This window comes from Amblyomma americanum, chromosome 1 (assembly GCF_052857255.1).
Source record: "Amblyomma americanum isolate KBUSLIRL-KWMA chromosome 1, ASM5285725v1, whole genome shotgun sequence".
Taxonomy (NCBI): Eukaryota; Metazoa; Arthropoda; class Arachnida; order Ixodida; family Ixodidae; genus Amblyomma; species Amblyomma americanum.
This window is the reverse complement of record NC_135497.1, coordinates 150,508,412-150,535,558: the sequence shown is the minus strand read 5'-3', so window position 1 is coordinate 150,535,558 and position 27,147 is coordinate 150,508,412. Positions and strand designations below refer to the sequence as shown.

Below are 27,147 nucleotides of genomic sequence, written 5' to 3'. Positions count from 1 at the left end.
ACGTGCCCATGCGATGTGTACACCTATATATTGATATCTGTTACGGAAAACAAAGCCAGTTGCTAGTAGCATTCGTCTTTGTTGTGTCTCCCTCCCGTGCTCGTCTCTTTTGCGCTACATCTTTATTCAAGTATGTGTCGCCAACTAGCCCAGCAACAAGTTTTATTCCCACAGACAACCAGTTGAGATTCCTGGATCTAGTTTTGACTTTTGACCCACACCATCTATGCTGCAAGTACGCACCCCGCTCTAAAAAATATGCTCTACCTTTCGGGTCTGCGCACTCAAAGGTAGTTAAACGTAGTATCGCCATCGCAGCTATTTTAATAAATACCGCCGATGGATGGAACGATAAAACACTGAGTGATCATGCATGATGCAAAACAAAAAGGAAACCAAAAAAGACTGGACATTAATCTGGGAAAGCAAACTCAGGATTTTAGATGTGACAGTTCCTTCTTGAGGAGGGTGACCAATGGTGTGTTTACGCAGTTCTCTCCTTTTATTTTTCTTTTTTGTCCATGATGAATGCCTCGATTTCTCTCGCTCCTTTCTCTTTATACCTTCATGAAACGCGCGTTTTGTGCAGCTTTGGTCTACAGCTCTTGAAATTCGTGCAGTGTAATGGCAAACTGCTGCCTGTGCCAGTTATTATTGAATTTGCATGTTCACGCAGCCGGTCATTGAGGCAACGGCCGGTCCAGAGGTGGGCATTTGACCTCAAAAATATGGGCCTCACCTCAACCTCAAAAAGAATTTTCCGACCTCACTCAACCTCATCAGTTGAAGTTGAGGTCTCCTTAGACGCACTCACCTCACTTTTCCTGAGGCCACTGCTGACCTCACTCAACCTCACTTCAACCTCAAATTGTGAGGTTGAGGTCGGCTGCTCAACCTCAGAAAACAAACGAAAAACAAAAAAAAGCGATTAAGAAGTTTTTCAGTTAAAAACGATTCTGAGAATCCTGCGAGACAGGAAAGCCAAAATGATAAAAGCCAAATAATGATATTATTTAATTAGATGTGTACAGACACTACTGATGTGCACGCAATAGGAGAAGCATATAATCTGGGATGAGCCCTCAGAGAGTATATGACCTGCGGGCAGGGTTGTCCCATACGCGGTTACAACTAGTACGTCGTTGAGTACTTCATATACATGCAACCTACTTCGAGTATACTTGTCCGTATTGGAAGCATCTCGCTCGTTCACGCACGAACCGGCAATTGACAAAGACCTTCTACACCATATACCAGAAATTGGGAGGAGGTATTCACGGTACTCTTTTCAGGCTTGAGAATAGTAACCGAATATAAAGAAGCTGGTCGTCGATGTACTTTCCAATGCGACGGTTACGCAGATGCATATCAGTATATTTCGATTTTCTAGCTCCATTCGGCATAGTGAGAATGCTCTTCTGAGTCCTCTTTATGTTGCCTTCGAAAACACTTAACAAGCTGCGTTGTATTTATGTCTGTGTAGAAGCGAGCGGCTTCTTTTATTAATGCGAAAGCGTTAGATGGCTCACTTTCAAGGTAATATCCGCAAAAAAGCGTCCACAAGAAACGCGCCATGCGACGCCACGAGCCGACGAGTCACGCGACGAACATGATGACGTTACCTGAATAATTAATATAATTAGGTAATGCTACAACTAATTAGTCTAATTAGTGATGTCATCGTGTAAGTGTGACGTCATACCAGGTCACGTGGCAGCGATGTGATGTGCCATCAAACCTAGTCACGTGACGACGCTGTAATATGACATCACACCTACTCACGTTACGACGATGTAACTTCTCGTCATACCAGGCTCCCAACCATCCCCTTTTACCTCATTTCAAGATCAATATGGATCCCACATTACTACACATGCGTGCATGACTGATTACAAAGAGTGCCCACAACCCGGTCCACATTAATGACATCCGGATTGTACAGCAGGTAAACGCGCTAGTTCTCATGTACGACGTACTGCGAAGATCATGCAACGACACACGCCTTTGACTCTCGAGATGATGGCGATGATGATGATGCTAACAATGTATCCTTATGAGCCTGGGGAAGTCTGATATACCGGTACCAAATTAAAAGTTGCCAGAATATTGATTAAATATTGTACATTACCCAACAACCAAATACAATTATTGTGCGGTAAAATAGGAATACCTGCAGCTAATAATTAAGGATGATGAAGTTGATGTTCATGGGAGGTCAAGACCGTCCCCCGTTTCCGCCACTTCCCTCCAGGTGGCGATGGTAATGGTTTCGAAATCCTGGGAATTTTCCGATGACTCGGTGAACCCGCGGAATTTTAAAAGAAAGGGCTAGATTACGTCTTCGAATACTGTGAGTGTGTTTATAATATCTTGATCCGTGCCTGGGTCTGTATTTAGAATTTTGGTGATTTCCTTTTGAGTCGTAGCTTTGTTCGATTCCGGATCAAGGAGATGCAGCAGAAGATTCCACGTCTCTCTCGTGCCTAGATTGCCATTTATATTTTTGCAGATATGGTTCCACTGCTGTCTCGCGAGTTCTGCGGAGTGGTGTTGAATTTCTTCCGTGAGTGTGAATATCCGATTTCTAAGCTTTTTGTTGTATTTTTGCTTAAGCCATCTTTTTTCTAGGCTTTGCCTTGGCTCCTACATGTGTGTGAGGTAGCTGTCAATCATATTTACGCCTAGGTCATGCACTACGTCTTTAGTGGCCTTTCCCACGTCTGAGAGGAGGGTTTGTGTCCACTGTGCTAGGTCTGCGATCGGTTCCTGATTTTGGTCAGGCATCGTCCTAAATTTGTCCCAGTCAGTGATTCTGTTTTTTCTGGGTTGGGGTTTGAGATTGCCAATGACGATTTTTGACATTATGATATAATGGTCACTTCCCAGATTTTGTCTGGTGTTGCTCCAGCTTAAGTCTGGGAGATTTTTGCCCATCGTGAGGTCCGGGCACGTGTCCCTGTTCACGCTGTTGCCTATCCTGGTAGGCTGCATGGGGTCCGTATATTGGGTTAGCCCTCTTTGCTGGATAAAATCCATTAGGGCCGTGCCTTTCCTGGATATTGTTGCGTGTCCCCATTGCACGTGTTGAGCGTTGAAGTCGCCCACAATTAGGATTGAGTTTTGGCCTGCAATTTGTAGGGCTTTGAGTATAGCGACTTTCGCTGGTCCAGCCTGTGCCCTGGGGTGGCTGTATGCGTTAAGTATGAATAGAGAAGAGTTTCTTTTGGTAGGTAGAATTTCGATTAATATACAATCGAGCTCTACGTCTCGTGGTTAACCACGGTAAGGTTTCTATGTACCATTGTAGTGGTTAATGGCTGTTCTGCGATGTAACATGGGAGAACTGGACTTTGCGAACGGATGTTGGAGGGAAGGAAAACTCCCAGCGTCTTGGAAACACGCCATTGTTAAATTCATTCCAAAACCGGGCAAAAAGCTCGCGCTCGAAAATCTCAGACCTATTTCGCTTACTTCTTGCTTAGGAAAAATGATTGAGCACGTCATACTCGACAGACTGCAGTCCCACATGCACAAAAAGAATTTATATCCAAACACTATGGTCGGCTTTAGACCATGTTTATCAACACAAGGATACGATGCTCAGACTAGCAAACGAGGTCCTATCTCAGGAGCAAGAAAGGAGCACAAGGGCAATCCTAGCTCTAGATTTAACCAAAGCATTTGATAACGTCAAACACAAAGCAATTCTAGATTCTCTTTCACCGTTGAATGTAGGCGAAAGAACGTTTAACTACATCAAGGACTTTCTCTCCGATAGAACGGCTAAAATTCAAATTGGCACAATCAAATCCGACACCTTCACTTTAGGAGACAGAGGAACGCCGCACGGATCGGTCCTCTCCCCTTTCTTATTCAATATAACCCTCATCAAAATGGCGCGCGAACTCGCCAAAATTCCAGACCTAGAACACTCCTTGTACGCAGACGATATCACCCTTTGGACCACCAAGGGGAGTATCGGCACGATACAAGATACGCTACAACAAGCGGCAGATGTAGTAGTAGAGGAGGCACAAGCCGCGGGACTTGCGTGTTCCCCCCAAAAATCTGAACTCCTCATCCTACACCCAAAGCATAAAAAAAAAAATAAAGCGCCTGAGATCAAAATATACGCAGAAGGGGCAGCCATCCCAGTAGTGGAAACACTAAGAATCTTGGGAATGATGATACAGTCAAACCGAAAAAACGACACACTAATTAAGAAGCTGAGAAACACCGTCAACCAAATCTCCTTCCTCATCAGACGCATCGCGAATAGGCGAGGAGGAGTTAAAGAAGCCAAGACCAGGAAACTAATCCAGGCCTTCGTTCTTAGCAGAGTCATCTACTCCACACCATACGTCACCCTCACTGTCAGAGAAAGGGACGAAGTGGATTCTCTAATTCGACAATCCTACAAAATTGCGCTGAACCTCCCTCGTCATACCCCAAATGAAAAACTAATACAGTTAGGAATTCATAACACCTTAGCGGAAATGATGGAAGCACACCTCACCGCACAATACGAAAGACTATCAGGCACTGAAACGGGACGTTTCATCCTAAAGAAGGCAGGAATACAATATGAAGGAATCTGTGCACACACGTTGCCAATTCCAAGACTCGGGCACGAACACTTAATAGTCCATCCTCTGCCCAAAAACATGCATCCACACTATGATAGACAGAAGAAAGGCTAGGGCACAAAAACTTCACGAAAGATTTTCAGTTCAGAAAGACACGGCGCTTGTGGACATGGTAGAACATGCGGACAGAGACGCCTTTTCCCTGGCAGTTGTCGATCACCGAGGTTCTCCCGTCGTATCGGCGACAATCGATAAAACAAAATTTTCGGAGGAGGCCGAAGAAGCTGCCATAGCTTTAGCAATTACCTCCACCACTGCCAAATACATCATCAGCGACTCTAAAACCGCAATTCGAAATTTTTGCAAAGGAAGGGCCCACTCAGCAGCCATCAATATATTACAAAAAATCTCCAATACCCGCCAGATCATATTGATCTGGGTCCCCGCCCATTCGGGCCATCCTGGAAACGAGGCGGCGCACCAATTTGCCCGAGGATTCGTAGTTAACCGGGAGGTGCGTTACCCCGAGCTCAGGTCGGCCAAGGAGCGAATGACGACCTACAAAGAAATTACTACCCACTTCAAGAAAGAAAGACAAATCTTCCCAGACCCACAGATCTCGAAGTAAAACACAACAAGTCAGTTGGCGGCAGCTCCAAACAAACACTTTCTTTAATCCGTACATGTACTTCATATGGTTCCCAGAGCAGTTCATCCCCATCTGTTCTCTCTGTGGGCACCATAAGGCAGACACACCCCACATCCTATACTCATGTCCTCATGACAAGCCGTCGAACAGTCTGCAGCTCTCTACCCAATCGCAGTGGGAGGCCGCGCTGCTCAGCTCGGACCCGGAGGTTCAGCTCCGAGTCACTGAGCGGGCCGAAGAGGTTGCCGAGCGACATCGTCGGTCGGCCACCTGGCGTCCGGCCTAGAAGAGGTGCCCACCGCGGGGAGGGGAACGTCACCCCAACCCGCGCCAAAGACCTTTTCTTTAATAAAGTTTACCTCCTCCTCCTTCGAATACTGTGCCAACTATTAAAATCACACGGGTCAAAACAACTGGCCTAGAGTGGGCAGCGTGAACCGCTCTCTCTCTAAAGAGCACCGTGGCTCTCCGCTCAAATTTCCCCGCAGCGAAATCTTTTTCCGAGCCCCCCCCCCCCCCCCCCCCCCCAAATGGCGCAATGTGAAACGTGTAATTTCTTTTGCTGAAAACCAACTTTCATTTCACCTCCCTTCGCTTGCGCGCGGTTCGGGTGTCCACCGAGATATGTGAGACAGGCCTCATTTCCTTTCCTTAAACCAACTTTGTTTCACTTTCCTTCCTTTACGGCGCTCGCACAAAACAGTATATATTTAATATAGCTTCGGCGACATTTACAACTGTGTTATTGCTCGCTGTATGCGGAAATATGGAACCAAATCCGGTTCCGAACGACGCGCAAACCCTGCAGATAATTTGAGAAAGCCAAATTGAAAATGAGTTTGGTGAGCGCGATTCGGGTCTCCACCGAGATATTTGAGACAGGCGTAATTTCCTATCCTTAAAACTATTTCACTTTCCTTCCCATTCGGCGCGATTCGGGTGCCCACCGAGATATGTGAGACAGGCGTAATTTCCTTGCCTTAAATTGTCCAACGGGCAAGGCGTCGCGCCGAACGGGCGATGGGATTCTGTGGACCCCTTGGCAACGCAAGGGACTTAGGGACGCCTCCATTGCCGCCCTTGTGTAATTCACTACTCATTGCTCCAGTGTTATTTCTGATTTTTGCATTTGATCACGGTTAGGGGGGCCGCGCGCACGCAGCCCCCACTACCAAAAATTAGATGCTCCACCTACTTCTGTTAAGCAGGTGGCAGGGGTCGACGCGGACGCAGTACAATGCCCTCGCCTCGCCCTGGAGGCGTCCCCCTTCTTGATCAGGGACGCCTCCGCACCAAGTACGTATGCCAGGAATCTACAAGGCCTGGCGAAGCCATTCTTTTCGACCGCCTAGAGTTGACAGCGAATATTGTTGTTATGAGTTAATTATAAATCCAACGACAATGATGTAAAGCGCTAATTTTTAAGCACTTTAGCTTTCACTAGTTACTTCGCGCGAGACCTTTACTTATTGTACTGCTTACCTGCCTTAATTGATAACTAAGTTGTTTAATCTTGCCTAAAACTCTTCAATACGTTTTCGTTCTCCCCTTATGACACGGTTCGGGTGTCCACCGTATGTGAGACAGCTACTGCGCCATTTCCTTTCTTCAAAAGCCAATATTAAATTTTCGTTCATGCGGCACTTTTTCCTTTTAACGCGACAGCGTTAAGGGGCTCGTGTCGCGGAAATGCCGGTGTCGTCGGCGTCAGCCGTGAGCGAAAAATCGCTCCTCCACCTCGCAAATTACGCTACAGCCCCAACAGATGGCGCGCGACGGCAGCGCCTCCTAGGGTGCCTCGATAATAATAATAATTGGTTTTGAGGGAAAGGAAATGGCGCAGTATCTGTCTCATGTATCATGACATCGTGCCGCCGCTAGCTCAATGTACAGGTGTACGACGACGTGCAGGGCCGCCTCATGCATTGCCTCCCATTGCGACTGCAGAGGCGTGTTTCATCCGCTTTCTTGAATTTTTTTTTGTGCATTTGGCTACTGCGAGAAATATATTATTATGTCTTAATATGAGACAAGAAGTTTGTTGTGCCTGGCTGCAATGGCTGCGCGACCTGCAAGGAGCAGTTATTACTCTTCAGCACTCCCAGAGACGTAACTCGTCTGGATGCGTGGCGAAAGCCCACCCTCCACACCGACCGCGTTCGTATTTAAGAGCCAGAGAGGTCACTACAAAAAGAAGTGAAAACTTAATTGCAGATCCAAGAAGGTCTTATTTATGTGAATTGTAGAATATTAAGCATTCATTAATTAGTCAAGGTGATTTCTCTGTACAGGCCTCCACGACAGACACATATGCATGCAAGCATGCGAAAGCAAATTAGAGCCACAACTAAAACATGCCCGTTAACATTATGTGAACATAATAAGATGGCACAATATTAAAATATTTCATCTGAGAAAAAATGAAGTGTTTAATTGTAAACTTCCTGGTGTATTCTTCCTGGTGCAAGCAATGCCACAGGGGTAATGTGGTGCTCTCTTTCTAGCACCTCGGAGAGTTCCCTGTAAAAAAAAAAATACGTCAAAGATCATCTTCTGAGGATACCTACTTGAACAAACAACTGAAATGTCTTCTGTCCATACCGTTCGTACAAACAGGCTGCTCGCGAATGTCCGGACGAGCCATTTTTAACTTTCGATTTCCTGTACGCCCTCTCCATCGTTTTCCAATTATTTTACACCTGCAGTGGTGTCAGGTGGCAGCCAAATTCACGGTTGATTTGGTCTCTAAGCTTCTCTCACAAAGCCTTTTTTTGTCCCGAGAAAAGATTTTTCCAAGCGTTAGTACCTTACTGTTAAGTTTTTGCATAAGGATAGCATCAGATACAGCATGTTCCAAGCTTAAAAGATGTAGCATCAGTTACAGCACGTTCCAAGCTTATACTATGGACCTGTGTGCTTTTGTGTAACTTTTAATAACAATGAACAATTAAAAACAATGAATGTTGTGCTTCTAGAAGTAGATAGTAAACATCCATTGCCAGTACGCCGAGCCATAGCTTACGGCTGAGAAAACACTGTGCGCTCTAAACTTAAGCAACAGAATCTGAAAGGTTAACGACACAAAGTGCGCCAATGATGCGTTGCAGAAATCAGAAATATGCGCTATCTGGCGCATAAGCACGTGTCATTACGGCATTTCACACGCTGCGACTTACCTAAAGCCACCCTTTCTGCCAATGCTATCCTTGGCTTCTTATATTTTGTAATCAGGAACCTTGATTTCCTGTCGTTCCACGCATCGCGTTCGCCGTGGCCGGACGGTGGCGGCGAATAACACGACGGCCCTGGCGACGGCGTGGGCTGCCAGACTACCGGCGGCGTGGTCTGCCGAAGAGGCGACGGCGCGAGCCGACTGCCATCCTCAACGACAGCCGGTACCGTCGGTGGAGGTGTGTTGCGAATAGGTTCTTCCACACGTAGTACACTGATGCGAAGGCCGCCTAGGAAAGTAAAATAACTTGCAGCACGTCACAAACGGCAACATAGCCCACGTGCTTAACCAATAACAGTATTCACCTTCCGTCTCATAAAGGAATCCATCATCGTTTTCCATGTGCGTGCCGTGCTCGTCAAGCAAGGCGTATGCCCGTGTCTCGACGCCGTCGATCAAGACGAGCATGGCTGCGGAAACGTCTGCTACGGCCATGGCTTTCAGAATTGGTTTCGGTTTTGTTCGATCAGTAGCATGCGCAAATATCTAGCGGTAGTCATCAGTTAACTGTTCACACGTACATTTTTTGTTTTATATTCTGCTATAAAATAGAACGTCCAATACCCCAGCTAGGGCGTAACCCTTGCACCCCGTCACTATAATCAATTTTCTCACGGCATCATCATCATCATTTTCTTCTGCTGGAGACGAAGTGCCGCGGTACTGCGAAACGGTAATGGGTGTTGTGCGTTCGTCGCGTTTTCTTCTCGTTGAAGTTTTGATGTAGAAAACCACAGCACAAAGTTCTGGTGCATACTGTGCCTGTTTTAGTATGATCCGCTTTTGTATGTCGTAAAACCTGGGCGCTCATTTCAGAGCTTACATATAGAGTATCCGACGACGCCGGATTTTCTGCGACACGATAGAGCTCCTTAACGCTCTCGCGTTAAAACTTCGACCACACACGGATACACTAGGGGGTTGGCTGCAGGAGCTCTCACCAATGTGGCGAGGGCTCCTTGTCACCGGCGGTATCTACTGCTAAACCGTAGTCGTCGTTTCGGATGACGCGCTTGTTGCGACGCGTGTCTTGTCTGCCTTTAAATCTTTCTTCTCGCATCTCTTTTAACTCTCCTACTGTCTGCACGTGGCAGCGATTGTGGCTCAGCTTGAGCCAGTGGGCAGGCCCGTGCACTTTCCTTTCCATTCTTCCTGCAGCCGCAACAACAACGGGTGCACTACATGCGTCTGGGCGCATGTGTTGTATCCGTATCCCTTTAGCAGCCTACATTCATGCTCTCAAACCTGCGTCACGGAGCTTCGCCCTTGTAGGGAAATTTGTTTAGTCAAATCAAGCCAGGTGGTTGTCTGAAACGAGTAAATAGAATAGTAAATGGTAAATATTACTAAATATGTGCTGTTATTTGCTAATTGCCTTCACAACATATACAGGCTGCTGTCAGCGGTGGCTCGGTGGCTCAGCCTAGTTCAGCCTTTTGGCCGTATGCGGAAGAACTTGTTTTAAAGTACTTGTGCAGAGCAGTGCGTATTTATAAACTTTACTGTTACTTTCCTTTTGGCATGGTGGACATTAATTGTGGCTGCAGAATCAAAGAAGACCATGGAAGACTGTACCTTTTCTGGTGGTGTGTGGCATGTGGAGAACTGCACATGTGCTATGAGAGATGCCGTAGTGGAGGGCTCCAGTTTATTTATTCCACCCGGGTTTCATTAACGTGCACTGACGTCGCACAGCATACAAGCAGTTTTGCACTTTGCCTCAATCGAAATGTTGCTGGGATCCGATTCTGTATCCTCGGAGTCAGCAGCTGAACGCCATAACTTATATTTGCATAACATAGTGGAATTTAAAATTTTAAACATATTTAAAGCACTTTACACTCTGTCTTCATCATCATCACAGGCCTCTTCATAAAAGGGGGCTAAAGTTAATGGTAGTGCCCGTTCATGACTTGTTGGTAGTGAGGAACAGTGTGGTACAAAGTTTGCACCCCCCTGCCTCTGTCTGTAAGGTGACCACTGCCACCTTCCCCCCTTTGCACACACCTATGCTCCTCTCCTTCATGTACTTTGCAGTTTAAGCATTGGCATGCATTGAAGGACTCTGGCATTGACATGCAGTTCTGCTATTTCACTGCTAATACAGGAATGGAGGATGTGTTGCTGATTTGCCTTGACGCTCTACACTTTAAGCCCCCTGATGACACTAAACTTTTGCAGTAAGTACCTTTCCTTTCAACCTTTTAGGCTACAAACGTCTTTTGACTGGTGCTGTACTTTAGGACTTGCTATACTTAGTTTTTTACGAAACTAATGTGTGAAGTGTAGTAACCACTATGATACATGTGTATAACTTTTGGAGGCTTGCAGCAGCTTTGGGTAGTATGCAAACTCAGCAGCATTGTCTTAATTATAAAAGGCTGATAGGATCACGGATGATGATGTAAACACACGTGCATGAGCTGTCTGCCTAGTTTCATTCCATCTTGCATTCAGTGTGAGTTGTAGGGTTATATTTCTTGTTATTGTTGTTATTACAGTTGTTAATTTCTTGGTACCTGGTTTAACATGACGGGCCAGTTATCTTATTTTGTACGTTGTGCATGCTGGGAGGTAAGGAAAGCTACTTCTTATTCATCAATGGAGGCTTCATTCTTGCATGTAATGACTGAATACTGCAGACGTTAACTAGATATTAATGCATTAGTGTTAAGGGTCCCATTCAGCGGCAACTCCTACATCATGACTTTGTTCAGAAGAGCAGATGGCCCACCTGCCATCTAGGCTACATGGACAGGTCAAGTCCTCACTACCTGCCCACTGTGGCAGCTGACAGTTAAATTAATCATTGGTCATGAGAGGTTGCTTGGAAAACAACCTGGGTCTTACAAGCCCCACCGTTGACTGTGTTTTAAATCCCTTGACCACTGCACCACTGCGCCGGGACCGCTATGAAGACTCCCTGCGACCTATGAATGTATAGTAGAGAATGACCAATTTTGCATATACGGGCATAGGCAGAACCTAGGCGACAGAAAAGGAGTACTTGTGCAAGAGGGACCTCTAATGCTGTTGAATTGTACTCTTAAAGTTAGATTAAGTGTTATATGATAATGAAAGAAAGAACAATGTCCATATCTGCTAAGTGATATGCAAAGAGGAGCCTGGCCGCAGGAAGGAGCGACTAACGCTATCGTGTCATACCGTTAAGATGGAGCTTGAGTGTCTCCCCAAGTTTTAGGCATGGACATTCGCTTTGTGCTTTTCTAACAGGGAGCACTTCAGGGGCAGACAAGCTCCAGCCACTGTCCGCCAAGTGCTGCACTTCCTTTATTACACGTATGACAAGAAGGCTGTTGAGTCAAGGATGAGGTAGGTTGTTTCTTTTTATTTTCTACCTGAACAACGTAAAATGACTTGCAGGTCAGCTGCAGTGAGCGTCTGTCTATTGCTTCTGTGGGGCCTTGCAGGAATATCTGGCCGGTAAAGACCGGCGAGTCGGACAAGCGCTTCCGTGAAGAGATCACACAATGGATATCTACTTTGCAGGCAAGTACTAGCAGATGTTGTGAAATATTGACCTATATTTTTTTTTGTACCTGCAGTGCAGTCTTCGTTCCCTTCGTCATCTCTCTAGCCCTTCCCTGATGTACCCAGTATAACAGTCTCTAGGAAAGGTTCTTTTCTTTTGTCTGAAAGTTATTTTCTGTGGCAGGCATCATGATTGAGACAGTCATAATATCTCAATGTCCACTGGTGCACTTGCTAGACATATTGCTTTCGGCTTTGTTGAGGGCCTTCATTTTATATGGAACCTTAATCATCATAAAAGAATGCAGAGGCCACAGTTCATAAACTGTGAGTGATGTTGTTAATCAGAAAGTGGACTTTTGAAGTACTGGCAATGCTTGTTCCTTGTCTACTGTATGTATCACATTTGTCATAATGAAACTGAGAACTGGTAAACTCAATAAACAAAAAAAGAAACGGGCATCTTTGAGTGACTTCAGCTGCACTGAAAGAATGGCAAAATAGTGAAGCTGCCACATTGGAAAGGACTGCTGATGTCACTGCAAAATTTTTTCCATGACTGTACTCTTGCAGGGTTACTGAATTTAGTGCCATTGTTAAGGTGCATCTGAGAAAAGTTGTTTTTATCAGAGTTGAATCCTCACACTGAAAACTGGAGGAAAATTTGTCCCTTTGCTGGCAGTTTTTCTTTTTGCACTGTTTCACTTTTGCAGTTTTCGGCGTGGAATCTGGGGCAGGAATATTACTAAGCAAGTCTAATGTGTTTCCTTATAGTACTGTTTATCACTGGCATAAAAACACTGTGAAAAAGGACAGCTTTTAAAACCGGTTATGAAGGAACTCATAGGTTGCTTATAAGGCATGTCTTGTCACATGTGTAGAAGCATATAGCGTGGTTGCAGTGAGTAGCATGCGGTCGTTACTGTTCTGATTGCTCCCTGTAGGGCGATGAACTTGCAACTCCTTACATTCAAGAGTTCAGTGCTGCGCTGCTGCTTCGGCCTGGAACGCCGCAGGGCTTCAAGTTTCTTGCCAGCCTGTCCGTGTTTGTGCTTCACTACAAACTGAAGGATTCAGTACACTTCAGTAGCCCCTTCTCTCCAGCAGAGCGTCCAGCTTGGAAATTAGAAATGGTTAAGAAGGCTACGATCCAGACACGATCGCAGAATGCTGCTTTCAAGGAAGAATTGGATGCTTTTGAATCGGAAAAAGCGAAGATGCAAAGGTGAGCCTCGTTTACTCATTTTGTGATCTTTGTTAACTACAAACCTTTGTTAATGCTCACGTTTTTCATAATTTAATCTTAACAGTTTGTTGGAAAAGAAACGGTCAGACTTGGAACTTTCGATAAACCACTTGCAAGCTCAGGTTCAGAGGTGAGTCATTATTTTGTTATCTCTTCTTTTTTTTCAGATCCTGTTCTGTTTTAGTCAGGTGTTGTTGTGGAATGGCGTCTAGGTGTGCTAGTTCATTATTTTGGAGTTGGCCTGGTGAAAAGTTTACATCATTTTAATGATTATTTAGGCTTTATCTGCACATTTTCTGTTTCTACAGTTTTGAATCGGATGACACCCTCATGAGTCTAGAGAAGGTATGTCTCTTTTTTGCCATTCGAAGAAGCACTAAGAAAAACCCTCTTAGGTGATAATTGGTCAATCTTTGAACACGTCAGCAGTTTCTGTTGCAGGGTATGACACCATAGCGTTAATGGGTAAATGCCAGTGTATGCGGAATTGGTTATTGTCTACTTCACATTCGTAGATCGCTGGGAGTCCTCATACCACTCGTGGTGCATTTGTGCAGCAGTTCAACGATGCGCCACTGCGCTGGTAGGTGGCTTTCAAACACAGCCACCGGTGGGACTTGTGAGACCCAGTTGCCCTTCCTGAGCAACCTTTCATGACCAGTCATTAATTTAAAGGGGCTCTGAAAGGGGCTCTAATAAAGTTGCGGTATGCCTAGGATGTGAAAGCACGCCGCTTCTCGAGTATTGTCCGGGAAGAATTTTTTAATGCGCTTTGTAGAAACAGAGTTATCTGTAGTCAAAATTTGAATTCCAGCCTCTTTGCGCCTTTCCTTCTCCTCTCGTCACTTTTTGCACACTGGAAGGTCGGCGCTCCTCTGCCGGCCCCACCTCCAGGGGAGAGCTTCCTGACCCGCAGGAGCTACGCAGCTTATTGGCCGCAGCCACGGTAGCTGCCTGACGCCTGAAAGAATCCAACCAATAGCCATCTTTCAACATGTATACGTAGATGCGAGCGACAGGAGGAGGGTGCGAGCATGAAAAAGTTGCCGGGAAGGGCTCGCCAACTTTCGCGCGTGATTGTGGGTCCTCTGCTACTTGTAGAAGTGTATTATTTGGCTCAGGTGTTCATGACAACACAATGCAGTGATTGAGCAAGTTGATGCCCTCTCCTCGGAAGGTGTTTCAGAGCCCCTTGAACTGCCACCTGCTATAGTGGACAGTTGCTCACAGTTCGGTGGGCAGGTTGCCATCTGCCGTTGTCACAAAGTTTGCACTGCATCACGCGCGGTGGCAGTCACTATTTTTGCATGCAAAGACCCTTCTAATGTTAACGCATTAATAAATAAGCATGGGCATTAGCGCACTTTGCCTGAGCATCTGCCTTCTGGCAGTTTTGATTGGGATGGCCGTCACCGTGGCTCAGTGGTTGTGGCGCTCGGCTGCTGCCCCAAAACATGCGGGTTCAATCCCGGCCACGGCAGTCGAATTCGATGGAGGTGAAATTCTAGAGGCCCATGTACTGTGCGATGTCGGTGCACCTCAAAGAAGCCCAAGTGGTCGAAATTTCCAGAGCCCTTCACTATGGCGTCCCTGATAGCCCGAGTTGCTTTGGAACGTTAAACCCCCATAAGCCATAAACCATTTGATTGGGATGGTAAGGTGACCTTTGTGAAAACTGCTGCATGTTTCTGGTTGCTGTTCGACTTTTTGCTTAGAGACTTTTTGCTTTTTGCTGTGTTCCAATTTTTTAGTGCATTAGCACTTACAGTGGCCATTCTCTGCACTTAGCCGTTATGTTTGTCTGTCTGTCTGAAGCCTGCCGCAAAGCAGGCTGCCCACCTAGCCACCGGGTTGTGGGTAACCTGCCCTGGCGTGTGTGTGTATGTATAAATATTGCAACGGATAGAAGAAGAGATGAAGGAAGACTCTCGGAGGCGCGCTTGCTCTGGGATTCGGTGCTCTGTTCCTGGTGCCCTGTGCTCTTGACCTGTGTGCTGTGCCCGGGCGTTCTCGCGTCGTTCCCGCCTGGACCACGTAACAATATAAATAAATCAGCAGTCATAAATATATAGACCTGGCAGGTTGCCCACGTGCCACTGCCCACCGCAGCAGGTGGCCGTTCAATTGATGATTGGTCGCGAGAGGTTGCTCAAGAAGTGCAACCTCGGTTTCACAAGCCCCATCAGTGGCAGCCCCTGTCATTGCAGGAGAGTTGCGTATCGCTTAATGCTGCACCACTGCACAAGGAGTGCTATGAGGACTCTCAGGAATATATGAATGCAAATTAGAGAATGAGGAAGTCCGCACATATGAGCACTAACTCATTATCGCTATCCGAACAACTTCCATCCAAACACCGGAACTGAAGTGATATTGAAACACTAGCGCACCTAATTCACATTTTGCTGAACTACGCAAATCAGCAGTCATTTTTTTTTGCTCTATGTGTTTCATAGACATCAATCAAGCACATTCATACATTGTTTCTCACAAGCTTTTGAAGGGTTGACTGTCGTAGATACATTTGTAGGCGTCAACATTCAAGAGAGGCGAAAAACAAGCAGTATCTGCGTTCTGTCTTCAGTCTCTTCCATGCATGCATACAGGTTTTTTTATCTTGCTCTTTTCATAGCTCTGCCGAAAACTGAGAGCTGAGGAACGAGATTCGAAGAAAACATTGGAAATAATCAATGAAGCAGTTGAGACCTTTAGCAGGTCCAAGCGTGTGATTGACTTGTCATCACTTACTGACAAGCAATCCAAATTTCTCGTAAGTAATTCATTGCTTGTTTTGCAGGTCATCTGCAGTGCTTAAAGTCTCAATTTGCCCCCTCATTGTAGGTACTGCTTTAAAGGACACTGAAACGTTCAGGTTTACGGTGTAATGTGGGGGTGGTTCAGGGCATCTGCCGTACTCTAGGAAAAAGTATATAATCCAAGTAGATGCCAAAAAGTTTGCATAGTATTGTTAAGGCTTTTTGTTTTTTGTTTTTTTTGCTGAGGAAATATTCTAGACAAGCTAGGTTCTATATATATTTTTGCAATGTTGCAAATACATTAGCGCTAATGTTGTAAGAATGAGCATACTTCAATAATATGTTGGTCATTATGAATGCGTGACATTGGTCGGGAAGCTGGAATTGGCTGTGTTGGTTTATTTGTTGAAGTGGCACGAGTACTGGTATGGTATACCTTGCCTTGGTACTGCAGCTGACACTGAGGCTAACATGATTTTGTGATGTTTTCAGTGTGAAGTTAGCCTCATAGCTGTATTACACACACCTACAGGCATAACTCGTTAGCAGAATTTTAATCCTGCAGCATTCTCTTTGCTGTGCTTTGTTATGTTGGTCTGTATGGTTATGTTGATTGCACAAGTGTTGTGGCCCTATCAAATCCAGCAAATTTGCTTTACAGAGCTCGTCTGGACTTGTGGATGTTGTTGGGTGAGTGCACTAGTGCCTGTAGCGTTGGCCACCTGCGTTGAGCTGCTATAGTATGCTCTTCTTATTATCTCTTTATTTAGGACATTCAAAGACTGCACTGAATTGGCCAAAAAGTTGTCTGCCCAATTTGTCAAGGAAGGTAAGTAGCTTTGCTTAAATTGAGTATCCTGGAGTTTGTCGTATTTGGTGCTTTAAGATGACCAGTCACAGTTAACTAGATGCTGTTTCAAAAGGGGACAAGGAAAAGGTTTCACCTCATAAAAACACATTCTTGCAGTAAACCTTTATTTTTATCCCATCAGTGAATGCGACAGGAGTGAAACCAAGGAGGTTATATTTTTTCTTTAACCTCCTTGTGTGAAACTAAATCTTACATGTGCCGGTGTTTCAAGATGCTGTTGTTTGATGCATGCCAAATGTGGTTCATGTTGAAAGTTAAGCGCAAGATGTATGCAAAGTACCACTGTTTTTAAAAACTGTTAATGGCCGGAGGTTTCACATTTGAATAGCTATAAAATTCCTGACTGGATATAACAAATAGCATGGCGACTCTGCTGTCATGGAAATGGTTTGGTTTGGTTTACGTGGGTTTAACGTCCCAAAGCGACTCAGGCTATGAGAGATGCCGTAGTGAAGGGCTCCGGAAATTTCGACCACCTGGTGTTCTTTATTGTGCACCGACATCGCACAGTACATGGGCCTCTAGAATTTGGCCTCCATCGAAATTTGACTGTTACGGCCGGGATCGAACCCGCGTCTTTCGGGCCAGCAGCCGAGCGCCTTAACTACTCAGCCACCGCGTCGGCTCATGGATACGGATTTGTTTCCTGTTTCACATGCATCGTATACAGGAGAATGGTGCTTAGTTTGTCTGCTTTCTGCTCTGCTTTTCCTGAAATTAAGCTTGCTATAATTACGCAGCTTGTTGGGGTTGGGGGCTGTTATACTGTCACTATTTGGAAATGCGTAAAAAAAAAACTGTTGCGGCTGGTTGGTTACTGACTGAACTGTGCTCTCTTTTCATCAAGGCTGTACTCAGCAGGATTTGGAAGCAGTGAAATTGCGCGTGGCAGCTTTAAGGGCTACACTACGACGACTGCAAGAACAAAGGTTAGTTGCTGTATTCATTTAACGAGGCTGACACATATGCGCACTTTGTGTAAGCCTGCTTGTGTGTGGAGTTTTTTGTATTTTTTTTATCTTGCTGGTAAAAAACGTGGCATGGTACCATGAAATGCATGCTGAAAGGCATGAGCAAAAAAGCCGTATTCGATGTTTAATTTGTGCCAGGCAGCAAAGTCCTAAATTAATGACGTGGCAGAAAATGGAATTTTATGGAGCTGAAAACTAGTTGTTACGGCAGTGATAAGGCATCAATTTACTTTTTTTTACATGCTGTGTTTTTATTTTGCCAAAATTCCAGTAACTTCAATTCTCAAAGGTGGAATTCTTGAAAAGTTTACTATGCTTGTATGTGGTCCACAGGTTCTTGCTTTGAGAGTGTTGAGGCCATTTAAGCGAAAAACCATAGACCACGTACAGGCCTAGTAAAAACTTTTGACATCGTCATAACCTTGCCTTACTAACTGAAACATCTGTGTGCACTCTTTTTTGCATGGACATTTTTGGTTGAGGAAGTTCAGCGAGATCACCAAAAATAGCGGAGGTTTCTCAAAGATAGCAAATTTTACGTGCATGCCTTTCTGTTGCTTTATTTACGAGTTGCTGTTGTGCCAATTTATGCGTTCAGGGTATTGTGTGCTGCAGCACAAACCAGCAACAGCTTGTAGACCACCTTTTGTATTTGTAGAGCCTGTACAGGCAGACTATTTATGCATTACATATGAGTTAGCATTGTGTTACAGGTAGTTCAGATTTGTGATGCAAAAAAATCTTTGTAGTGTTTGATTGTTGTGCCTGTGCTTTAGAGTTTCCGAGCTTTCCAGCAAGAGGCCAAAAGTATGTGTTCATCAGATATTCTTTTGATGCACCTGTAATTTTTACGCCGTTAGGGTTTCATTAAAAGTCTCAATTCTTGCTGTAACAGGGAGACCGCCAAGGCAATGAAAGCAGAAATTGATCAGCGCCTGTCTGCTGGTTGCAAGAAGCCCTTTGTGGTGCTGAATGATAAGGTAAATGTGAGCTCATTTTTCAGACTTGACAGGGACTGAGGTACCAGATTTGTTGAATATTCGTGCAAGTTGGTGGCGATTTGATAACACAAACCAAAACTGGGTGCAAGACACACGAAAAGGCAACGCAAGCACTTTTCATGAGCTTGACATTGCCACATTAGGCTTGGGTTGAGACCAGCATTTTCAACGCCAAGTCCGCCAGAGATAGGCAGGGATTTAGTAGTGGGCAAAATAAGTGAAATTACACATGAATGACTTGTTCGTAATTTATATGAAATAATGATGAAATAAAAAGCAACTGCAAACGTTCCCTCCCTTTTTTTTTTAAAAGCTTCTAGTGTTAGAAGATGCAACCTGTGCAAATTCAGATGCACATAAAAATTAAGAGGCCCGTGGATGTCGAAATGTTTTTGTTTTTGTCTCCCTTTTATTCCAGGATGTGCGTGCTTTTTTGGGGGGGGGGGGGATTTCAACCTGATGTCTGTACAAATGTGCCAAGCAAAAGATATGAATGCATTTGCGCTTACTCTGTCAGTCAATCAGTGAAAGAATTTGAACTTTTGTTGCACACAACACAATTTCGGGCATCTTTCTCCAGAAGTGTACTTTCAATTTACCAAGATAAGGAACTCATTTTCATTCAAAGACAATAATTGTAAGCAAAGGGGTGTTCGTCGTTGCTGATCTTGATGGTTCTCTTGAAAGAAGTTGACCTTAAGTGCCTGTAACCTGGGAGAAATACAGAGATGTCTTTTTTTTCTTTTAATGTGAATACTTTGGGAACATCACTGTGGTGACAGTAAATTTCATATTAAGCTAACTTTACAAGCTGTTCAGAAAGAAAGTTGCAACGAAATGCATAATTGCACCATTTTTTTTTGGCTTGAAAGAAAGTAATCCAGGTGTTTTTTTTTCTTTTCAAATATATTTTGTTCAGGAAAAAACAAGTTACTTTTACATGGAGCAGAGCATTCCTGTCGTCAGCAATTTTTAAATAAGGCGATATGCAATAAAATGTAAGGTTTGCACATAGCGGTTTTAAACGCAACACTTTTCTATAAACAAGAAATGTGTTTTGTTGGAAAGGCAAGGCCATGTTCGTGCTGCTGGCGATGAAAGGTGCCAAATGTACCTTTTGTGTCTCAACTAAAAATGCCATCCAGACATAGCCAGCCGATTTTAAATGACAGTGCCCCAAGCATTCCTCATGTCTGAATAAATAGTTCTGTATGTAGACAACAGTGCCTTGTTGATAATATCCCACTTTCTTCAGGAAGCGAAACTATTGCAGGAAAGGAACCACAGAGCAGTATGTTGTGCTTTAGCAACAATGAGTTTGTGCTGTATATTATGAAAACAAAATTTACTTTTTTCACTTTGTTAAAAGCTAGGATGTGGAATATGTATGCTGCATGTTATAGGTAAACCCTAACGCTGTCCTGGGCTTAACTTCAGATTGATCTTTTCACTAGACTGCTTGCAGAAATTAGTTGCACGAAATGTTCAGTTCTGGGTATTTTGTACTTAAAAAAAAATTATTTTAGCTGAAATGATATGCACAGTATACCAGATTTTAAAGTCTTCCACTGTCACATCACCTACTGCATCAAATCGTGGGGTGCATGTATGCTTTTGCACTTACCAAGGCAGAGCTGTTACAGTTTTAGCATTCTCAGGCACAAAGCATTATTCACTCAGCTTCATGATGATTTCACGATTAATGCCCTTTTACTTAGCTGGAAAGCACACAAGTGCAGCATTACTACAAGAAACGTTCAATACAAATGTTGCCTCAATGTCCAGGATGTCTGTGCACTCTTTATGAAGGGTTTGTGGAACATTTCCAATAAATGAGGTATCCATCTGGGAAAAAGGCAGTTGTCCAGGCAGTCCGCATTTGTGGCACTCCAATTTTTGGAGTGCACATGTGGTGCGGCTGTTCAGAAGAAGGGTGAGAAAGGAAGTTAGAGGAGGACTAAAGGCTTCGTAACTACCACCCCACTCTTTGGTGGGCACCTGAGCTATCTCCAGTTTGCTACTAGCATAGTTATTGCCTGCTGCTTACACAAAAGCAAGCAATGTGTGGTTTTTAACCTCAGTTGCATCCACTATTTTGTGTCTGCCTTTTCAGGACATTGACGAGATGTGCAGGCCTGCAGCACAGCCAGCTACAGAACCCGATGTGGAGGAGTTTGTGAATGAGCTTTTGGCTGTACACAGGAGACAAAACAGAAACCAATAGTTATTTCCTCCTTTTTGTCCAACTAAGATGCTTGGCAGTATATTTTTTAACTTTAGCGTAAGCATTTTGTGCAGAGAGATGGAGAAGATGAAGACTCACATTTCCTCATGTTGTTTTACTTGTGGAAGTACCATGATGTGCTGTGCACATGCCCAACAAAGCCATCAGCACAGATACAGGTTTCACTCAACACACCGCTGCTTCAGTCCACACTGGGTCACAAGCACAAGCCTTGGTACAACAGACATGCTGTAAATTAGCAGCACTCACTAAGGCACTCCATTGTTGCAAGACAGGATGGCATTTTCAAGTGAACAAAAGATTGCAAAGTGACGGCCACTGGCAATCGCGTGCAGAAAAACTTGCACAGCCTGGCTTTATTAGCAGGCTTCCCTGAATTATAAGTTCAGTGCTTCAGCTGGCTAATGCTGAACTGCTGAATGCAAACAAGTGGAACGTGGTGTCTGAACGTTTGACACTGCATTGCTGTTGTGGGTAATAACTTGTGCCAACATAGACATCAGGGCTTGAATGTGCTTTGGTTTTTCTAACAGTCTCCAACAGACCACTGAATTTTCCTCAGTCATGTGAATGTGCTAAATATGGTTCTATCCAAGCAGCCATCTGGAGCCGGTTTTGTGGAGTTTGATTTTTCTGTTTTCATGGCATGGGGGGGGGGGGGGTACAGAGTGAGAAGGCAGTTGAAGAACTGCAGCCAGTTTCTCCAAATTTACGTCGTCGGCGGGAGAAAGGGAGATGCATAACTGATATGTGACCTTTAGTCCAGCCTCCTTTCTACCCACAATACTTGCGATGACTTCTGCATAGTGGGTGCAATCTCTACAGACCTTGAATACAAGCAATCTGGACTGTCTTTCCAAAGCAAGTGCCTCTGCAAACTACAGAGGATTCAAAAAGAGGAACCATAAGCCCACTGGACTCAGTATTTCATCATGGTCACTACCCACTGAACTGCGCCCATGATATGGTGAATCGCTTAGCCATTAACGCAACGTTTACTGATGTGGCATGCAATATCAACTTGACTGCGTCTTTTTTTTCTCAATTGGTGTGCCATTTGTATTAAGCCCAACTTTCATGTCGCAGACTTGCTGCAATAAACTCCTTTTCAAGCAGGACAAGACTGACACCTGTTTGCGGTATGCATTATGGGAGCTTGAAAAATAACTACTCTAAGAAAAATATACAGATGTTCCAAGGCTGACTTCTGCCAGGTGCACCACTCAAATGCCGAACATTTTCTTGATGGGTTCTGATGTGCAATGCAACAAGAAGAAACATGCCTTTTCAACAATGGGTCATGATAACAGCGTTTACAGTACAAGCTGCGGATAGGATAACCACACTGGGAGTTAATTAATCCAAAGGGGCAATATGATGGCAAACCAATTAAATCTCTATGCATTTCCCAGAAAAGAAGTAGACCACTTTTCACAATGTAGATCTGCACTCAACATTAACATGCATGCAGTACTCGCAATGGTCACGTAAAACTTATTCTTTCACACTTCAGAAACATAGCGATACCTGTTGGCACTATGTGATGTACAAAGAAGTTTTCTACATGCCATATGATGAGATGCCTGCAAATTGCATTCAAATCGCCTTGCCACACAGGCTGCAACAGTGACAAATTGTGTGATAATTCTAACATACGTGGGCTGTAAATATACATTCACGAGATATTTTTCAGATATGGGTGCAGAAAACAGTTGATTCTTGTGATGAACGCCTTGGTTTTTGTTTATACGAGATGTACGATTCACACATAAGGAAAACTAAAAACGCTGAACAGAATAACAGATACTGCTTGAACAAATGTGACAAGGTGAAAATGTGTCTGTACTTATTTAATAATATAATAAAAGGCCCTTCTGGTGCACCTAAACTTGCTTAATTTAGATTGTTTTAAAAAGAAATTGAGGTTCACCTTCAAGTCGCATGTCAATGTGACCAAGTCTGTAGTTCAGTCGTGAAAAATTTCAGAAAATCCCTTATTTCTTCAAAAAAATATTGTGCTTTTGTAGCCAACATTTAAAACACCATTGCTGACGAAGATGAAGGGGCAGCTAAAGGTGCACATCACAGCACTTCTGGAGCCAACGAACGTGCTGCCATCATTCTCGTAGAATGGTGTTAGAAAAATCAAATGAAGAATAGAATGGCACAATGTGCTCTCTCGTTATTGCTGTGCAGGCAGAAGCTCGGATATTGGAGCTTAGTCAACCTGAAATGACACTTTGAACAAGATGGTGCAGGACTAACTGAAGGACTCAACTTGTGGAAGTCGTACCTGAAGCCGATAAACGGTAGCACACTTGGTTCGCGGTGTGTGGCATGCGAGCCAGATATGCTCATAACGGATTTATCTCTGCTGATGCCACTGTCACATGGAGCATAAGTGTCATTTGCAACTAGTATTTGGTTTCTCAGTAAATGTTTTCTTCAATGCAAATGCAATGATCATTGTTTAAAAATAAACCCACAACGTGACAATAGGCAGTTCATCAACAACACCGTCGAAGCAGTCAGTGAATGCATTTGCAGTCTGTCCATTCAAATGTTGCGTGTACGCTTGGCCTTGAAATTTTAGTGAGTGCTGTGTTTTTGTGTAAATGCTCAGTGGTACTCATTCCCTGTATCGTTTACATCACTTCATTGGCATTATTGTTCTGTTCCTCTCAGATTCCAATATTTTGAGAATGTTGTTACCATAATCTGCAACACTGGCATCATGCTTTGTACTTTCTACTATCTCTTACAGCATGCAGATGCCTTTAAAATATCCGAAATGAAACCTTTCAACGCTGCTTCATTCATCTCTCGCGTTAAAGAGGCCGGTAAATGCACTACTGGCTTCCTCTCCTTTATGCACTAAAAGGAGGCACCGAAGACAAGGTACAAAATTACAGCAGACTTGAAGCTAGTGTCTTGCTTCGTAAATCACCACCCTGCTAAAGGCGGGTATTCTTCTAACAATAATGTTTCATACCAGATTAGGACGTGTTTGCAGGTACAATGTGGCTTAAAGGGCCAACTTCTTATTAGCTGTGTGTGCCAGCAGCACCAAAGAAAGTGTTCCAAACCATTTCATGAAATGCTGCATTCATAGTGGAAACAATTTATGTTCTAGAGTCAGGTGTAGGTCACGCCAAGGATGCTTTAATTCGCCCTCTGCCGCCTAGGCCATATGCGAAGCTGAACTCACCGGTACTGCTCGAACAGCTGCGTACGCAAAGCCTGACGCGTACAACCTCACCGTCGATGAAATGTTGTTGCATCGCATTCGTGCGCTGAGCACAAAGTGGGTCTAACAGAGCATCTTCTAAACTGCTGCGTTTCAATCAGGATGAAACAATTCAGCAAACAAAACTGATCTGTGAGCAGCAACTCGCACAGTTTGAAAAAAGCTGGAACCTGAGGCACCAGATGTGAAAGACAATCTTGGTTAAAAGAGCGTATACCTATAATGATCGAATGATAGCCCATCTCCCGCGGTTTCTACGAGGCTTCAAATTTCCAGCAGCACGAGGTAACGTGAACCCGAACAGCTGTGGAGCATAATCGAGCGTACCGAGGGCGTGTGCTTGCTGATAACTGATACGGCCCAAGCATGCCACTCTGTATACGTGCTTCGGGCAAAGAAACCAAACATATGTTCACGTTGCTGCTTGTGTTTCGCTTCTAGATTTTTTTGTTTTTTTAAGTTTAGTTTTAAGCATTCGACGGACACCGCTTTCCTTAAACGAGATCAATCACCTGCTTACAACGTTTGACATAAAACGTTTCTTAACATAAAATTAATAAATAGCGACTACAAAGTTTCCTCTGGCTATTACATCGCGTATACAAATCAGAAATGGATTATATACCCTTCAGTTTGTGCCGTAACACGAGACACGTGACAGCTTGAGCAAGGCACAGCTTTAAAATTGGCAGCTGTGTAGGCTTTTATTTGGCGCTCTCGCACCCCTCTGAATGCATTAGACACAGTGCTCGCTTGACCGCACTCATTCAATGTATTAAGATGTTGCTCTAAACTTCAAAGTTACAGTCGTAGTGCATATGCGCTGAAGGGAGCTGCTAGCACCATCAATTAAGCGGTTACTTAGGCAGAGATATAAAGGGACGTCCCTCCAACTAAGAAGAGTTGTTTCAAGCAGGCGAACGTGATATATTAATCGATATCAAGAGCCCGTGCCAGCTGCGCCCTAGAAGCTCCAGCAAAACAAGGAAGGCCCCCAGCACTGGTGCTGCCCTTGCGGCCGCGCCGTGCGTAAAAAAAAAAAAAAAACCGCGCGCGGCGCGCCGCCAGCGCCAAGGTGCTGGCCGCGAAACGCTGGTATTCTAGCGCACTAGAATACTGGACAGTGGGGCAATGTTACAGTGAACTAGAAATACTTTAATAGTGTTACGACCGGCGGCGAAGAGCGGCATAGAGTTTCTTACTATTAATAGTAAGAAACCTGTGGAGAGCGGACCGCTTTTCCGATGACCTCCACCGGCTCCCCAGGGAGGGCGCTGCGTGCAACTTGTATGTAGGGTGCCTCGATGTGCGCCCGCTCTCCGTTTAGGGTGAGGACAACCGCGTCGTCTGCTAGCGCGGCAGCCATTTTCTTGCATCCGAGGGTCGCGAGGCGCGCGTTTGCTGCGTGACGCGCCTAGATAGAGATGGCCCCACTTGCAGTGGGAGCTTGAATTGGACATTACCTTTGGTAATCAATCCTTTTCTAGTTTGGATGAAGAGTAAGAGTGAAGATTCGTTGATGCTTTCGCTACTTCGAGACGATTAGCGAAATTATGGCGGGTATCTGTGCTTTGGTTGGGCAACTGCTCGCCGTCGTTGTCATACCTGCGCCGTGAACTTGCTGTCATTGCGCTTGTGCGTGGATATAGCGGAAAGAAAGTGAAGTACGCCAAATGAACAGCTGCATATTCAAGTACGAACGCATGGCATGCTTACGTCCATTTGCAGTATTATCCAATGGTGGCAAACTGTGTCATGCATACACTATGCAATTAAAACATAAAGACAGGCCCACGCAAGAACGATTATTTAATACCTTAAAGCACAGATACAATATCTACAAAATAATTACGAACGACGATTCACTGCAAGTATAACGCAGCTTATGATTCTTGCGCTTAAGTTTCTCTCACGCTTATGTGCATGCGCGCGAAAAGTTCACACTCATTGCAGCGTCTTTAAGGAAGCCTGACACCAGCACAAGTTTTGCTTCCGTGACCACCAGCACGTGTGGCTGGGTAGTGACGTAAATGGATGCGTAGCCGCAGTCGTGTGTAGGTGGCTATCAGCATTTTGCTTATTGCTTCCTTGTGATTTGCGCATGTGTTCAGGCACGGGCGGTCTACCTTCGTAAAGTATTTTGTGAGAGATTTCAGCGGGGACTTCATCGTGTGTTTTTTGTTCTTACACCATGCGACAGCGCCTGTGAAGTATTCCTCATAGTTCTTGAGAGTGCGGATCACTTCACTGCTCAGATAAATCAAGTTCCGTCCATCACTCACATACTCCTTGAGAACTGTGAAAGCGACATATTCATTGCTTACAGTTCCGATGAGGGCATCCTTGCACTGGGAGCAAGATACGGACATTAAGATGCTTTTCAGTATGAAGCCTCCAAGGTAATATAAAATGGAACATTCCGTTGACGTCAGCTCTTCAATGAACAAAATCTCAGAGTCGTCTATTTCTTCAGGCAAATTTTCTGAGCACTGCTTCTTTGCTTGAGAAAGGAGGTCGACGAGGTACTCTGGATGATCAAGCTCATAGCTTGTTGTTCGCGGTGTATGCAGAAACTGGCTCACACTCAAAAGCCTCATATCGCAATTTAAATCATACGCCGTCGGCACCGGCTTCATTAGGCGTACAACCGAAAAAAAGATTTTCGAGGCAGTCTTGAAGCAGCCTGCTTGTTAAGAAAAACTCGTAGCGTTCACTGCCCAGGAAAACTTCTTGGAGGCGAAGAACAACTGTCGTGGAAATAAGCAGGCCAGCTTGGGATGGTTTCCATTGAGAGGTGGCGCCCATGTTCATCCCTTGTATTGTTTCTGCTGCCAGGCGCAAGGTTTTCAGA

The 27,147-nt window shown here is 44.6% G+C and overlaps 2 protein-coding genes and 1 non-coding gene across 5 annotated transcripts in view; 1 reads left to right on the top strand and 2 right to left on the bottom strand.

The window, feature by feature from the left end:
- Positions 1 to 21,132, top strand: part of LOC144113930 (uncharacterized) — a 34,871-nt gene extending 13,739 nt beyond the window's left edge. Inside the window, exons 2-14 of one of the 3 annotated variants that reach the window (XM_077647330.1) lie at positions 2,510 to 2,563; positions 10,575 to 10,647; positions 11,702 to 11,800; positions 11,899 to 11,977; positions 12,904 to 13,184; positions 13,270 to 13,335; positions 13,514 to 13,550; positions 15,838 to 15,975; positions 16,623 to 16,651; positions 16,732 to 16,790; positions 17,680 to 17,761; positions 18,699 to 18,783; positions 20,918 to 21,132. In XM_077647330.1, coding sequence (XP_077503456.1) covers positions 2,512 to 2,563; positions 10,575 to 10,647; positions 11,702 to 11,800; positions 11,899 to 11,977; positions 12,904 to 13,184; positions 13,270 to 13,335; positions 13,514 to 13,550; positions 15,838 to 15,975; positions 16,623 to 16,651; positions 16,732 to 16,790; positions 17,680 to 17,761; positions 18,699 to 18,783; positions 20,918 to 21,028 — 1,191 coding nt within the window. In that variant the 5' untranslated portion in view covers positions 2,510 to 2,511 and the 3' untranslated portion in view covers positions 21,029 to 21,132. Of the gene's footprint in view, positions 1 to 2,509; positions 2,564 to 8,507; positions 8,646 to 9,027; positions 9,141 to 10,574; positions 10,648 to 11,701; positions 11,801 to 11,898; positions 11,978 to 12,903; positions 13,185 to 13,269; positions 13,336 to 13,513; positions 13,551 to 15,837; positions 15,976 to 16,622; positions 16,652 to 16,731; positions 16,791 to 17,679; positions 17,762 to 18,698; positions 18,784 to 20,917 lie in introns of those variants that run through there. The other 2 variants (XM_077647331.1, XM_077647332.1) reach the window with 2 other exon arrangements.
- On the bottom strand, positions 6,378 to 6,539 carry LOC144116530 (U1 spliceosomal RNA). Its single transcript, XR_013311865.1, has one exon. It is a non-coding gene; the product is annotated as a U1 spliceosomal RNA (small nuclear RNA).
- On the bottom strand, positions 7,606 to 8,888 carry LOC144113932 (uncharacterized). The gene is made up of 3 exons (XM_077647333.1): positions 8,773 to 8,888; positions 8,412 to 8,696; positions 7,606 to 7,755 (listed from the first exon to the last, which is right to left on the bottom strand). Exons 1-3 carry the CDS (start codon positions 8,873 to 8,875, stop codon positions 7,736 to 7,738), a joined length of 408 nt encoding a protein of 135 aa, XP_077503459.1. The 5' UTR covers positions 8,876 to 8,888; the 3' UTR covers positions 7,606 to 7,735.
- Positions 21,133 to 27,147: the final 6,015 nt, after the last annotated feature.